The following is a 12,238-nucleotide window of genomic DNA, read 5'->3' as shown; positions in this document are numbered from 1 at the left end:
CTGTTGCATTGTGGGAAACTGTGGTCAATGTCATGAGACAAAGTATATGTGAACTGCTGTATGGAAAGTGAAGTTGCTCTGTAAATCTTCACACAAATCACAATTAAAAACAAACAAACAAACAAACAAAAACCCCATTGCCATCATTTCTGACTCATAGTGACCATACAGGACAGAGTAGAACTGCTTCATAAGGTTTCCAAGGCTGTCAATCTTTACTGAAGCAAAGCCCAAACCAAATCCAATGTGGTAGAGTTGATTCCAATTCATGGTACCCCTAGAGGACAGAACAGAACTGCCCCATAGGGTTTCCAAGGCTGTAATCGTAACGGAAGCAGACTGCCACATCTTCCATGGAATGGCTTATGGGTTTGAACTGTCCACCTTTCAATTTGCAGCCACGTGCTTACCCACTGCACCACCAAGGCTCTATTTAGTCATTACTGATTATCAACTCCAACCTCACATAAGTACTAAGAGGCCAGGATAGGCACTACCATTTTGCTTATACTTCAATATCCACTGTGCCCAGAGTGCCTGGCACGTGGTAGATATGCTATAATTGTTTCTTTTCAAAACATGCTCCCTTCTCTGCTATTTCCTGCATTTACACCCTTACTAAACACTGCCCTGGTATACCTGGAGTCCTAACTAGGATTCTTGCATCTGTTTTTCCTTCTACCATTCCCCTTGCAAAACATGGTAGATTCCTCTTCCCAAATTGCTCAGTTCACGATACTCTTCTTCATTTAAATTCTATACTGACTCTTCAGTGCTTGAACAATTAAGTCCCAGTTTCCTCATCTCACACTCAAAGCCTTTGACAATCTTGCTTCCAAATACCTCTTCAAACGTTTCCCTGTCATCTAGCCTTCAAGAACTGTACTTCTCATAGTTGATCACACCTGCTCTGGACAGCTCCACACTGTGTGGCTCTTTCTTCTGCAAAGATGTCACTCTCCATTCTTCTACATCTAAATCCTATTTGGACTTCAAGATTAAATGTCAATGTTATTTCCAATCCTAAGTGAGAGTCATCTTTCAACCCTCTGAAATATAATACTTTATCTGTATTTTACTTGAGACAGTTATATTCATGTACCAATTCAATCTCCCTTCCCAGACTGCAAACTCTGTGAAGGGAAGACTCACATTGATTCCTTTACTGATTACTCGTGGAATCCCCCGCCGGTCTCAGTCAGAAAAAATTACATGAGTGAATAAGGTTAATGAGCAATAATCTAATCATTTTTGTTTTAAATATTCATTTAACTAGTTAGAGGAAGTCAAATTATGAACAAGGACACCCATAGCCTTCTGTTCTTCTTTGCAAATTACAACTAATATTTGCAATCTACCTTCCCTTAAACAATTTCCTCAGTAGCTTATTGTTTTAAAAGAGAACCTTTATCCTGAAGGTTTAATAAATATAATGAAATAATGACATTGATAATGATGGTTATAATAAAAACTGGAAAAAAAGAATCTTACTGGCTGGCTGTTAAGTAAGTTTCCAAAATGGGGGTGAAGGAGAATAGATGAAGGTGGAGGAGGCTCTGCATGGTACAAAGTTAAAGTGCTCACTGCTAACGAGAAGTTTGGAGGTTTGAGTCTGCAGAATCACCTTGGAGGCAAGGCCGGATGCCTGCCTTAGTGCCTAAGGCATTTGACTGCTAACCAGAAGGCTGGTGGTTCAAACCCACCAGCCACTCCTCGGAAGGAAGGTTGGGCAATCTACTACTGTAGTGATACTGCCTCGAAAACCCAAGGAGAGGTCGCTATGAGTTGGATCCAACTCAATGGCAGTGTGTTGCATTGCTTGTGTTGCTATAACAGAAAAACCACAAGTGGATGGCTTCAACAAACAGTAACTCCCACAGTTCAGGAGGCTAGAAGTCTGAATTCAGAGTCTAGGCTCTAGAGGAAGGCTTTCTCTCTCTGTTGGCTCCGGAGAAGGGTCCTCGTCTTCTTTCAACACCCGTGGACCTGACGTTCCGAGGAGATGTTCACGTGTCTTGCCATCAGTCTTCTCCTTGGTCTAGGAGTTTCTCAGTACAGGGACCTGAGGTCCAAAGGATGCGCTCCACTCTCAACTCTTCTTTCTTGAAGGTACTGTGGTCTCTCAATCTCTGCTCACTTGTTTAATCTCTTTTATATCTCAAAAGAGACTGACTCAAGATACAATCTAATCCTATAGATTATATCTTTCTTCTTTAATGACTGCCTCTAATCCTGACTCATTAACGTGACAGAAGTTAGGATTTACAACACATAAGATAATTATATCAGATTACAAAATGGAGGATAATTACATGATACTGAGACTCACTGCCTAGCCTATTTGACACATATTATTCAGGAGCACAATTCAATCCATACCATCTGGTGATTGTCTGAAAAATCAGCCATTAAAAAGCCTGTGGAGCATAGTTCCACTCTGCATACATGGGTCACTATGAGTCGGAATCAACTCCATGACAAGTGTTGGGAGGGCATCTCCTTTCACACTTCTATCATGTTAGGTGGCTGAGTGGGTTTCCATAATGGGATCCAAGCAAATAGCATTCCATCACAATCTGTGAGTGACAAACTCAAAACACATGATTGTGACTCCAGGATTGGAAAACTACTGTCTCCATGGCTGAATGGGGCTACATTAGTTCCTTTTGAAGCAGCCACATAGATGACTTCCTTGTAAAACTTCTGGTTAGTCCAAAGGCGAGCACTTCCCAGGACAGGAACATAGTGCGATGGCTGAATAAGAAAGGAAAGGGTGTGGAGATGGTCCCTGTAGCTGGTACAAGCAGATGCTTTTTCTTCCTAAGTATGAAAAACTGGGCTCAGGTGCATGGCCACATTTGTTCCTCAGACATCTGGTTTCCCATCGCTGTACATCCTGGTACAAGGATGACTGCTTCTATCAGCAACACATTGCAGCTTGTAGCACGAAGTCATATCCAATACCCTCATGCTTGCAGAACCATTATGAAATAAACAGAATCCATTCAGTGGATCTGAAGCACAAGAAAACGGAAAGTTGAAAGTAAATGACTCCTCTAAGATGCCGTTTTGGAGATAGGACTAGAGACAGAGCATTCTGTTTTCTGACCTGGTGATCTGGGGAGCCATGAAGGAAAAAGAGGTCTGCTGAAGTTGAAAGAGGAGGTCATCTGGTATCGTAAATCCGCTGTACACACATTTTCTCTAATTCTCAGTGTTTCCTAGGTTAAGGACTAGCAGTGGGAACCAATCAGTTCTGTTTGAAGCATGCCACACACTGACACAGAAACAAAGAAGCCTGGAAACGTTACGTTCTTGGGTTCTGGTAACAATAAAAGGCCTTGTCTAGTCAACTTTTGGAGTAATTTTTCCCAGGGGGATTATTATCATCGGGAGGGATGAAAGAGTAGCATTCTAGTGATAGGTTTTCAGTTTCTGAGCTAAAGACATGTCTCCTTAAGAGGCAGGGTTTGGGATGTAGTAAGAAGGGCAGATAAACACAAAGAGCATCCCGTTTTTCTCATGTCCTCTCTCTTAGCTTGAGAGAAAGTCTGAGTGCCATTTGGAGGATCAGCCTTCAAACTAAAACTTGACAATGTCTATCTTCAGAAAAGGAGACTCTCAATAAAGTAGGTACAGATTAAATGCTCAAGAAAGTTGACATATTCTGCACATAGGGATGAGAGGCTTGGAAAATCGAAAGCATCAATAATTCACAGAAAATTGGACTCATGCATTATGTGGCATTGGTGCTTCATTAGAGCATGGTGCTTTGGATTTCTGGCTCAAGCATTTATTGAAAATTAAGTTTAGAATTTCCAGCATTTAGCTATCCATAACCAAAACCCAAACCAAACTCACTGCCATTGAGTTGATTCCAACTCATAGTGATCCCCATTGGGTTTCCAAAGCTGTAAATCTTTATGGAAGCAGACTGTCTCATCTTTCTTCCACGGAGCGGCTGGTGGGTTTGAACCACTGACCTTTTGGTTAGCAGCCCAATGCCATAACCACTGCACCACCAGAGCTCCTTTTGAACTCTCCAGGCAACTGTAAAGAAACTGGGTTCTCCAGGCCAGAACTGATGAACCCTAGAAGCTATAAGCTTGGGGACAAGCTAATAGTAAGTTTTCAGTACATTTTTTGTTCTGAAGTTTCTTCTTGAGATCTCTAGTTCTGCAGAACCAGAAAAAGAAAACTGCAAACACACTGGCACCAGAGAGATTGAAAACTTGACCCAAGAGAGTACTTGCTGACAACTGAAATCACGAAGCCATTAGTTACCATGCTCCATCGCTTTCATGGGAAACCAGAACAGGATGAGGGAGTGGACCAAGGCGTTGATGCAGTGACCCCAGAAAACCTATGGGAAAACAAACCAAAGGAGTCAGGAGCTGCCCACAGTGCTTGACCTCTGAGGAACTCTCTACAAACGCCTCATTGTGAAGGATGCTGGCAGGGTGTTGCTTCGCCCCAGAAGGAGCGTATTATTCTTGGAGTTAAAAAACCCCCAACTATTTCTCATTTTTTTACTTACAAATGACTGGATGATCTCCAGATCATATTCCTTCAGTAGAAAGGCCCAACTTTATATATACACATATACATAGACAAACACACAGTCTGTCCACCTTTGAAAAATGAGTTCAACCTGGGCAGTTTTGAAAGCATTAAAAGCAGTTTACATGCAAATTCTTACACAACGTTCTCACTTACTTTTCTTTTACTCAAGTGCCTTCCCGTTCCACTTTTTCATTAATTTTTAGCATTTTGATTGAGATTGTGCAAGCCTTAACATTCTTTCTTTTAATGATTGGAAGGCCAAATAAAAGAATACCACGTTTAGTTGATTCTGAACTAGCATTTCATGAACGTATTTCAATCATCTCTTAAAGCACTGAGAGGACAGAACTATTAAAGCTAGATTAAATTTAATTAAAAATCCTCATAGTGTTCTGGGTCTTGTCATATAGTTTGATGTTTAGGGTGGGGGTACCACAGAAAATAATGACAAACACTATTAGAAGAGAATGAGGTTTTTTTCCATGTCAAACGTTCATAGTTCCCTACCCTTCCCTGAACTCTTCACAAACAATGTCTCCAAAATGCCTGCAGATAAGTCTCAGTGCAGTCTCAGCTCTGGTACCCTTCATATAAGTCCATTCTCTACTTCTCACCTCACGTGGCCTTTGATTTCAAACTCTACAGAAAACAGACTCCATTCATGCAAACAATAAAGAACAAACAGGTCATAACTTCCCATTGACAGGACTGTAGTCAACAGTGGCTGATCAATGAGTCACCCATGTCTCATTGTGTGTGGAAGACAGCAGTAGGATCAATAGGGCCCCCTGCATTTTTTCCAGTCTCAGGTAAGCTATTATCATACTTTCCCAAGAATAAGGTGGCTCTGAAGGAAGACTAATGAGCAGTATCCAGCCCTAAGACAGCTTTCAGAGACTGTTGTCTTACTGAGAACTGGGGAGGGGCATCCCCATGTCATCCTCACTAAGGTCTGAGGAGCTACCCAAGCAAATCATGAACACAACCAGCATGTGGTATTTGAACTGAAGTGGGCAACCAAGCCCCCGATTTCTTTTCTGCACAAACACCTAAGATAGACACGTGGCCAGGCTAAATGTGTTCACATCTTGCATGCTCCGACCATCTAATGTGTTCACATCTCGCATCCTCTGACCATGTAATGTGTTCATTCACATCTTGCATCCTCTGACCATCTAATGTGTTCACATCTTGCGTCCTCTGACCATCTAATGTGTTCACATCTTACATCCTCTGACCATCTAATGTGTTCACATCTCGCATCCTCTGACCATGTAATGTGTTCATTCACATCTTGCATCCTCTGACCATCTAATGTGTTCACATCTTGTGTCCTCTGACCATCTAATGTGTTCACATCTTACATCCTCTGACCATCTAATGTGTTCACATCGTGCATCCTCTGACCATCTAGCACACATTTTCCCTTTTGGCCTGGTGGCCCTCAACCCTCTTCCACTCTTAGTCATGACTGCCAGGCTGGAAGACATATACTCTTTGCCTTAAGACTAAAGAATCCATTTAACACCTATTCCAGCTTTCCAGTGTCCTCTCAGGATTATCTTTTTTTTTTTTTTTTTTTTCCTGTCTCAATGACTTATCTTTTCTTATTCTACAAACTGAAGAAAAATATTCAAGTCTGACTTGATCTCTAGGTTCATATCTAGCCAATTTCACTCACTGGCTACATAAATCTTTCAGATGAAAAAATCAAGCAGCCATGGCTGGAGGGCTCTGTGGGGCTCACTCCTGGCTCATGGAGACATGGGGCTTTATAAGTCTGAAGGGGCTCCCTTATGGCTGATCCTATAGGAAACGAGGCCATCGGTGTGGCTGCCCACACAAATCCCAGAGGAAATGAGGAGCTGAGGACAGATGTCAACTAATTGCAATTGCAAGACACACTACCTACAACAAGAAACCTGCTTTCCAAACTGACATCTCTGGGTCTGAGCCTGCTGTATTGAATAAGAAGCGCTGTGGCCTCCACACTTTTCTCTAAAGCTTCAGACCTTCCCAGGCAGATCCCTAGAGCTGAAAGACCAAAGACCAACTGTCTCCTATTCGAGGAGACAATTCTACAGCAAAGTTGCATTTACCTTGGTGTTGAAGCCTTCGGCATTCTGGGTAATTTTGTAGAGCTGTGGAAACCTGAGCATGCTCTCCTGAGTACAAGATCTCTCGAAGATTCCCAGAGTGAAGGGCGGCAATGCTGTGAAAATCTACACGGAGAACAATGACCCGTTAGAAGAGGCCTTTTTGATTCACACAGTGTGTTTCAGTTGTATGGAATGATGACTTAATTTCTAGTCATGTCCAAACCTGAGACTCCATGATTCACAATTCTCCAGACACCCTCCAAACAAAGGAAATAAACGAAAGGCCCATTTTTAACTGTTATGTAATCAGCATAAAATGAATACATTGAATGCAAAGGACAGCATAATAAATATTTGCTCAGCCACCAAATCTTGCTAAATTAACAAATACCTCCCTTTGTAAAACTAGCAATGATTTACAGTCATACCTCAGTGAGTTTGTGAAATGATGACCTGTTTTCTGTTAGTGCTAGCTGAGGCACGATTTTGCCACTTCCTGTATTGATGTTATACTCAAGTTTCAGGAAGCACAATGTACTTCATTTGTTCATTCAATGGACATTTATTACAATGAAATTCTGGGACAGATATAGGACATGCACCAGGTATTTAGAAATTCAAAAAAGAGGAAGGAAAGAGTGGAGGGAGGAAGGGAGGGAAGGAACATGGTCTTTCATATCCAGGAACTCAGTCTATTGCGAAAGTGGGGATGGGGGTAGTGGGGGCTGGCATATAAATATATACCAACAGTGTTTTGCTAAGTTACTAATGAGGAACGGAATGTAGAAGGACAAGGGAGACCCAGGACATAAATGGACAGACGCACACCCATGTCCATCACAGCACTGTTTACAAGAGCAAAGAGATGGAAACGTGCTTGGTGCCCATCAACAGATGAACAGAGAATCAAACTATGGTCCATACACACAATGGAATACTATGCACCATTTAAAGAATAATGAAGAATCTGTGAATCCCCTCATATAGTGGATGACCCTGTTCGACATTATGCTGAGTGAAATAAGTCAATCACAGAAAGACAAATATCGTATGAGACTATTATCATAAAAAGTCAAGGAAAGGTTTGCACAGGGAAGGAAGTATCTTTGTTGGTCACTAGAGATGGGAGGGGAGGGGAGAGAAAAAACAGGTGTTGATTTTGGTGAAGAGAAAGGTAATATAATGAATGTGTGTGATCAGCACAATATCACCTAGGAAAGGCACCCAGGTGGTACACACAAGAAAGGTAAATACTATTACACACACGATACTGCATTCTCAGTAACAGCAAACACTAATCTATGGGTGGACACATAGGTAGACAGGCAAGAAGATCAGGTATGGATGGGCAAATGAGAATACATCCATGGCCATCTATAGGTCTGGAAGGAGATATTCCTACATATGTATTTGTATGTGCTATAAAAATGTCAATATGCTGTATAGAGCTAACAGGGGACAGAGTTAGGATAACTTCTTAGCCACAACTAAGCACTCAAGGAGTGAGTTGCTGGGCCTGCGGGCTAGATATCAGGGTCGCAGGGGATACTAAATTCAATTGGCACAACATAGTACACCAAAACATTGTTCTACATCCTACTTTGGTAGGCAACTGGGATCATAAAAGCTTGTGAGCAGCCATCTAAGATGCAACTCTTGGTCTCTCCTTGTCTGGAGCAAAGAAGAGTGAAGAAAATTAAAGACACATGGAAACAATTACTTTTCAAAGGACTAATGGACCATGAGAGCCTCAGCCTATATGACCCTGAGACCAGAAGAACTAGATGGTACTCAGCTAGCATTGCCAACTACTTGGAAAGGCATCAAATTGGAGATCCTGGATAGAGTGGGAGAAAAATGTGGAACAAAATTAAAAAACATTAAAAAAAAAAAAAAAAGGAGAGACCAGTGAGATATAGACTGGTGAAACTCCCAAGACTATGGCCCTGAGTTACCTTTCAGTCCCAGAATTCAACTCCTTGCTGTGGCTAACTTTCAGCCAAACAACAGACAGGCCTACGAGCTGACCAACTACATCAGAGACATGCACTCCTTAGAAGAATCGACCGTGGGAGAGCAGAAGGGTAGCATTTGCACAAGGAGAGAGGTAAGGAGGCAGGGATGTATAGGCAAGAAGGACCCAGGGAAGGGGTAACCACAGGGAAGAAATGGGAAGAGAGCTGTTACATTGTGGGGATTGCAATCAATGTCACAAAACAAAATGTGTACAAACTGGTGAATGCAAAACCAATCTGCCTTGTAAAATTTCACCCAAATCACAATACGAAGTGGAAACAATCAAACAACACACGACTCTGACATATTGGTTGGAAAAAAAAAAAAAAAACACTCTAACATGTTGTTTTTATGTGTCGTCAAGTCGGACCCAAGTCATAGCAACCCCTCATTGGGTTTCTGAGGTGGTATCACTATGGAAGTAGATTGCCCCATCTTCCTTCTGAGGAGTGGCTGGTGGATTTGAACCACCAGCCTTCTGGTTAGCAGTCAAGTGCTTTAGGCACTACGCTACCAGAGCTCCTCTGGTATATCAACCAAAATAAGAAAGGATGGATTCTTAGACCACAGAGTACGTGACCTACAAGGTAGTGCACCCATAGCATTTGGCATGATGATCAGGGATGACAGTTCAGGGGTGCAGAAGGAATCACCCCCACGTAGGAAGTACCCCTCAGAGCCTCAAGCAAGAATGAGCATGGGGTATGGGAGAGACCTCTAAGAGTACAGGACGGCTAGGTGGGGATGTGGTGGGGGACAGGGCTGGAGGGGAGACCAAAGTTCTTGAACCACATGGTGCCTACCTTCTAAGCCTTTTCCTTTTCCCTTGAGGGGTGTGACATGATCACACTGTGTTCTAAGAAGAGGAAGCCAGAGGCTAAAGAAGAGGTTTGGGATACATGTGTCATTTCAATACGGGATATACTGGGACCCCATGGGTCATTCACTTTGGTTCTGGTGATGGTTCACCGAGACCGTGTGGCATCAACCAAAACCACCTCCCCAAATCCAGCCAGCTCCCCGCCAGCCCGTGGGAATGGGCAGCGTGGCTCAGAGAGAATCCTGACATCACAGCCTCGCCTCAGTTATTTGGAGACGGAACATATGAGCCAGAGAAAGCAGCCTTTGACGCGGCTGTCAGAGTAGAGCAATCGGAGACGTGTTGAGTAAAACCAATAAAACCCTCAAGCTTTGCACTCACCCTAAGGCAGAATGGAAAACAGGCTTGGAGTTCAAGGTCTTACAAAGGTTTCAAGGAAAAAGTTGTCAGAGTGTTGCACTTGCTACATTACAACAACAAAATGAAGGGCTCTGGAAAATGGAGGAAGGAACATCTAAGAAGCTCAGTACACCTTACTATATATATGTTATTGTACATGAACACATACATGGAACACGATGCATTCTGTGTCTACTTCCGGTTTTACTTTTTGTTTTCCTTTTGTAACTTGGCCTTCTCTTTCCACCTACTTCAATTTCTATTCCTCACTTTACCACAACGATGACAACCTAGCAGGCTGCCTTTGAGTCACTTCAGCCTCCTGGTGACCCCAGGTGTGTCAGAGTAGACCTGGGCTCCATAGGGTTATTATTTTCATTTTTTTGTGAAAATTTTTTACAGAGCAAATTGGTTTTCCATTCAACACTCCATACACGTTCTGTGACGTCTCTCCGAATCACTGTAACAGCATTCCTCCCATTACCCCCCAAGCCCACTCCTTCCCTTTACTCTTCCTTCCCATCCCCTCCCACTTTCCTAGCTCCTTCCCTGAGCAAATGCTGTCCTTTTGATGTCTTAGGCTTAATTGTTATAATGAGTGCATACCCTCCTGATGTTACTGTTCACCTTACAGGTCTGTTGTTTGGCTGCCAGTTGAGTCATGGGGGTTAAGTGCAGTTCCCAGCTTGAAGGATGCCTATGGGCCAAAGTCTCAAGGGTTCTACCAGACCTCGTCAGACCAGTAAACCTGGTCTTTTTTATGATTTTGAGTTTTGCTCCACATATTCTCCTATTTTATCTGGGACTTCTTATTGTGATCCCTTTCAGAGCAGAAAAACTAGATGGTTGGCAGGTACCATCTAGTTCTGGTCTCAGAGTCATGGAGGTTGGGGTTCGTTCATGTGGTCCATTAATCCTTTGGACTAATTGTTTCCTGCATCTTTGACTTTCTTCACTCTTCTTTGCTCCTGATGGTGAGAGACCAACAGTTGCCCCTTATATGGCTGACATCACTCACTACTCACCAAAGAAGGATATAGAACACTGTCTCGTGGACTATGTAATGCCAATTGACCTTAGTGTCCCCCGAAGTTATGATCCTGAGGCTCCACACCCAAAGTATGATCAGCTGGCTTTTCTTATGAGGTGCCTCTGGGTTGACTCTAACCTTCAATCATTCCATTTATGGTTGAATGTGTTAATTGTTCATACCACCCAAGAAGTCCAAAAATCTCACATGCCTCATCATATTTTCACTCTTCCTACAGCATCCTAGCAGGCCTGGTGGCACAGTGTTTAAAGTACTTGGCTGCTAACCAAAAGGTCACCAGTTCCAACCACCAGTCACCCTGTAGAGGAAGATGTGGCATTCTGCATCTGTAAGGCTGCAGCCTTAGAAACCCTACTCTGTCCTATAGGATCATTGTGAGTCAGAATGCACTTCATAGCAGAGGGTTTGGTTTGGTTATAGTATCCTACACACAAGTATGTAGATGGTTTGGGGATCATAATTTTTTTTTTTTTTTAAAGGAGTATTATACACATTTTTTTTCTCACAAACAGTACATCATAGCAATCCATCCAAGTCATTTGAGTTCAACATTAATGCAGTCTTTTTAAGGCTCACGTAACAATTCATAGTACGGACACACCATTTTTTTTTTCAACCATTCACCTACTCACAGGCATTTATTTTGTTTCCTATTCTTTGTTATCACAAAATCATGTAATAAACACCTACAATATACTGTAATATATACTTGTTCTTTTAGTTTTATGGGAAGCATTCCCAGAAGTAGGATTGCTAGGTAAAAGAAAACTACACATGCCCAAGTACTTTCGAAAAAGGTTCCAATCATTATTTACTTTTACTGGCAAAGGACAACAGTAACCTTTTTCCTGCTTCCCTATTAGTAAAAATTAAGGAGCTCTGGTGGTGCTGTGCCTAAGGTATCTGACTGCTAACCAGAAGGTTGGTGGTTCAAGCCCACCAGCCACTCCGCAGAAGCAAGATGGCGCAATCTATTTCTGTAAAGATTTACTGTCTCAGAAACCCAATGGGGGTCACTATGAGTTAGAATCAACTCGATGGCAGTGAGTTTTTTTTTTTGTATTTGTGGTGGTTATGTTTGTGTGTCAACTTGGCTGGGCCTGGCTGAGTGGCTGGGCAGCTGGTGGTAGTTATTCCCCATGATGAGACTGGCAGTCAGCTCCATGGTGGGATCTACCACAACTGCTTTGGGTATGTGGTCTGCTTCCCGTATATACGAAGCAGCTTTGGGAATGGTCTTTAGCCTGTGGCATGCTTGGACCCTGCATGTAGCTGTGTGGTTGTTCAGCA

The 12,238-nt window shown here is 42.6% G+C and overlaps 1 protein-coding gene across 1 annotated transcript in view; it reads right to left on the bottom strand.

Annotated features, from left to right (window-relative positions):
• The window catches only part of LOC103198374 (phospholipid-transporting ATPase IB), an 826,205-nt gene that overhangs the window by 237,094 nt on the left and 576,873 nt on the right, over positions 1-12,238 (bottom strand). The window contains exons 24-25 of the mRNA XM_042781171.1: positions 6,663-6,785; positions 4,285-4,363 (exon numbers count right to left, since the gene is read on the bottom strand). Coding sequence (XP_042637105.1) covers positions 4,285-4,363; positions 6,663-6,785 — 202 coding nt within the window. The remainder of the gene's footprint in view (positions 1-4,284; positions 4,364-6,662; positions 6,786-12,238) is intronic.

This window comes from Orycteropus afer, unplaced genomic scaffold (assembly GCF_000298275.1).
Source record: "Orycteropus afer afer isolate SDZICR_OR568_19922 unplaced genomic scaffold, OryAfe1.0 scaffold00092, whole genome shotgun sequence".
NCBI classification, from domain to species: domain Eukaryota; kingdom Metazoa; phylum Chordata; class Mammalia; order Tubulidentata; family Orycteropodidae; genus Orycteropus; species Orycteropus afer.
This window is presented reverse-complemented; position numbering and strand designations above follow the sequence as displayed.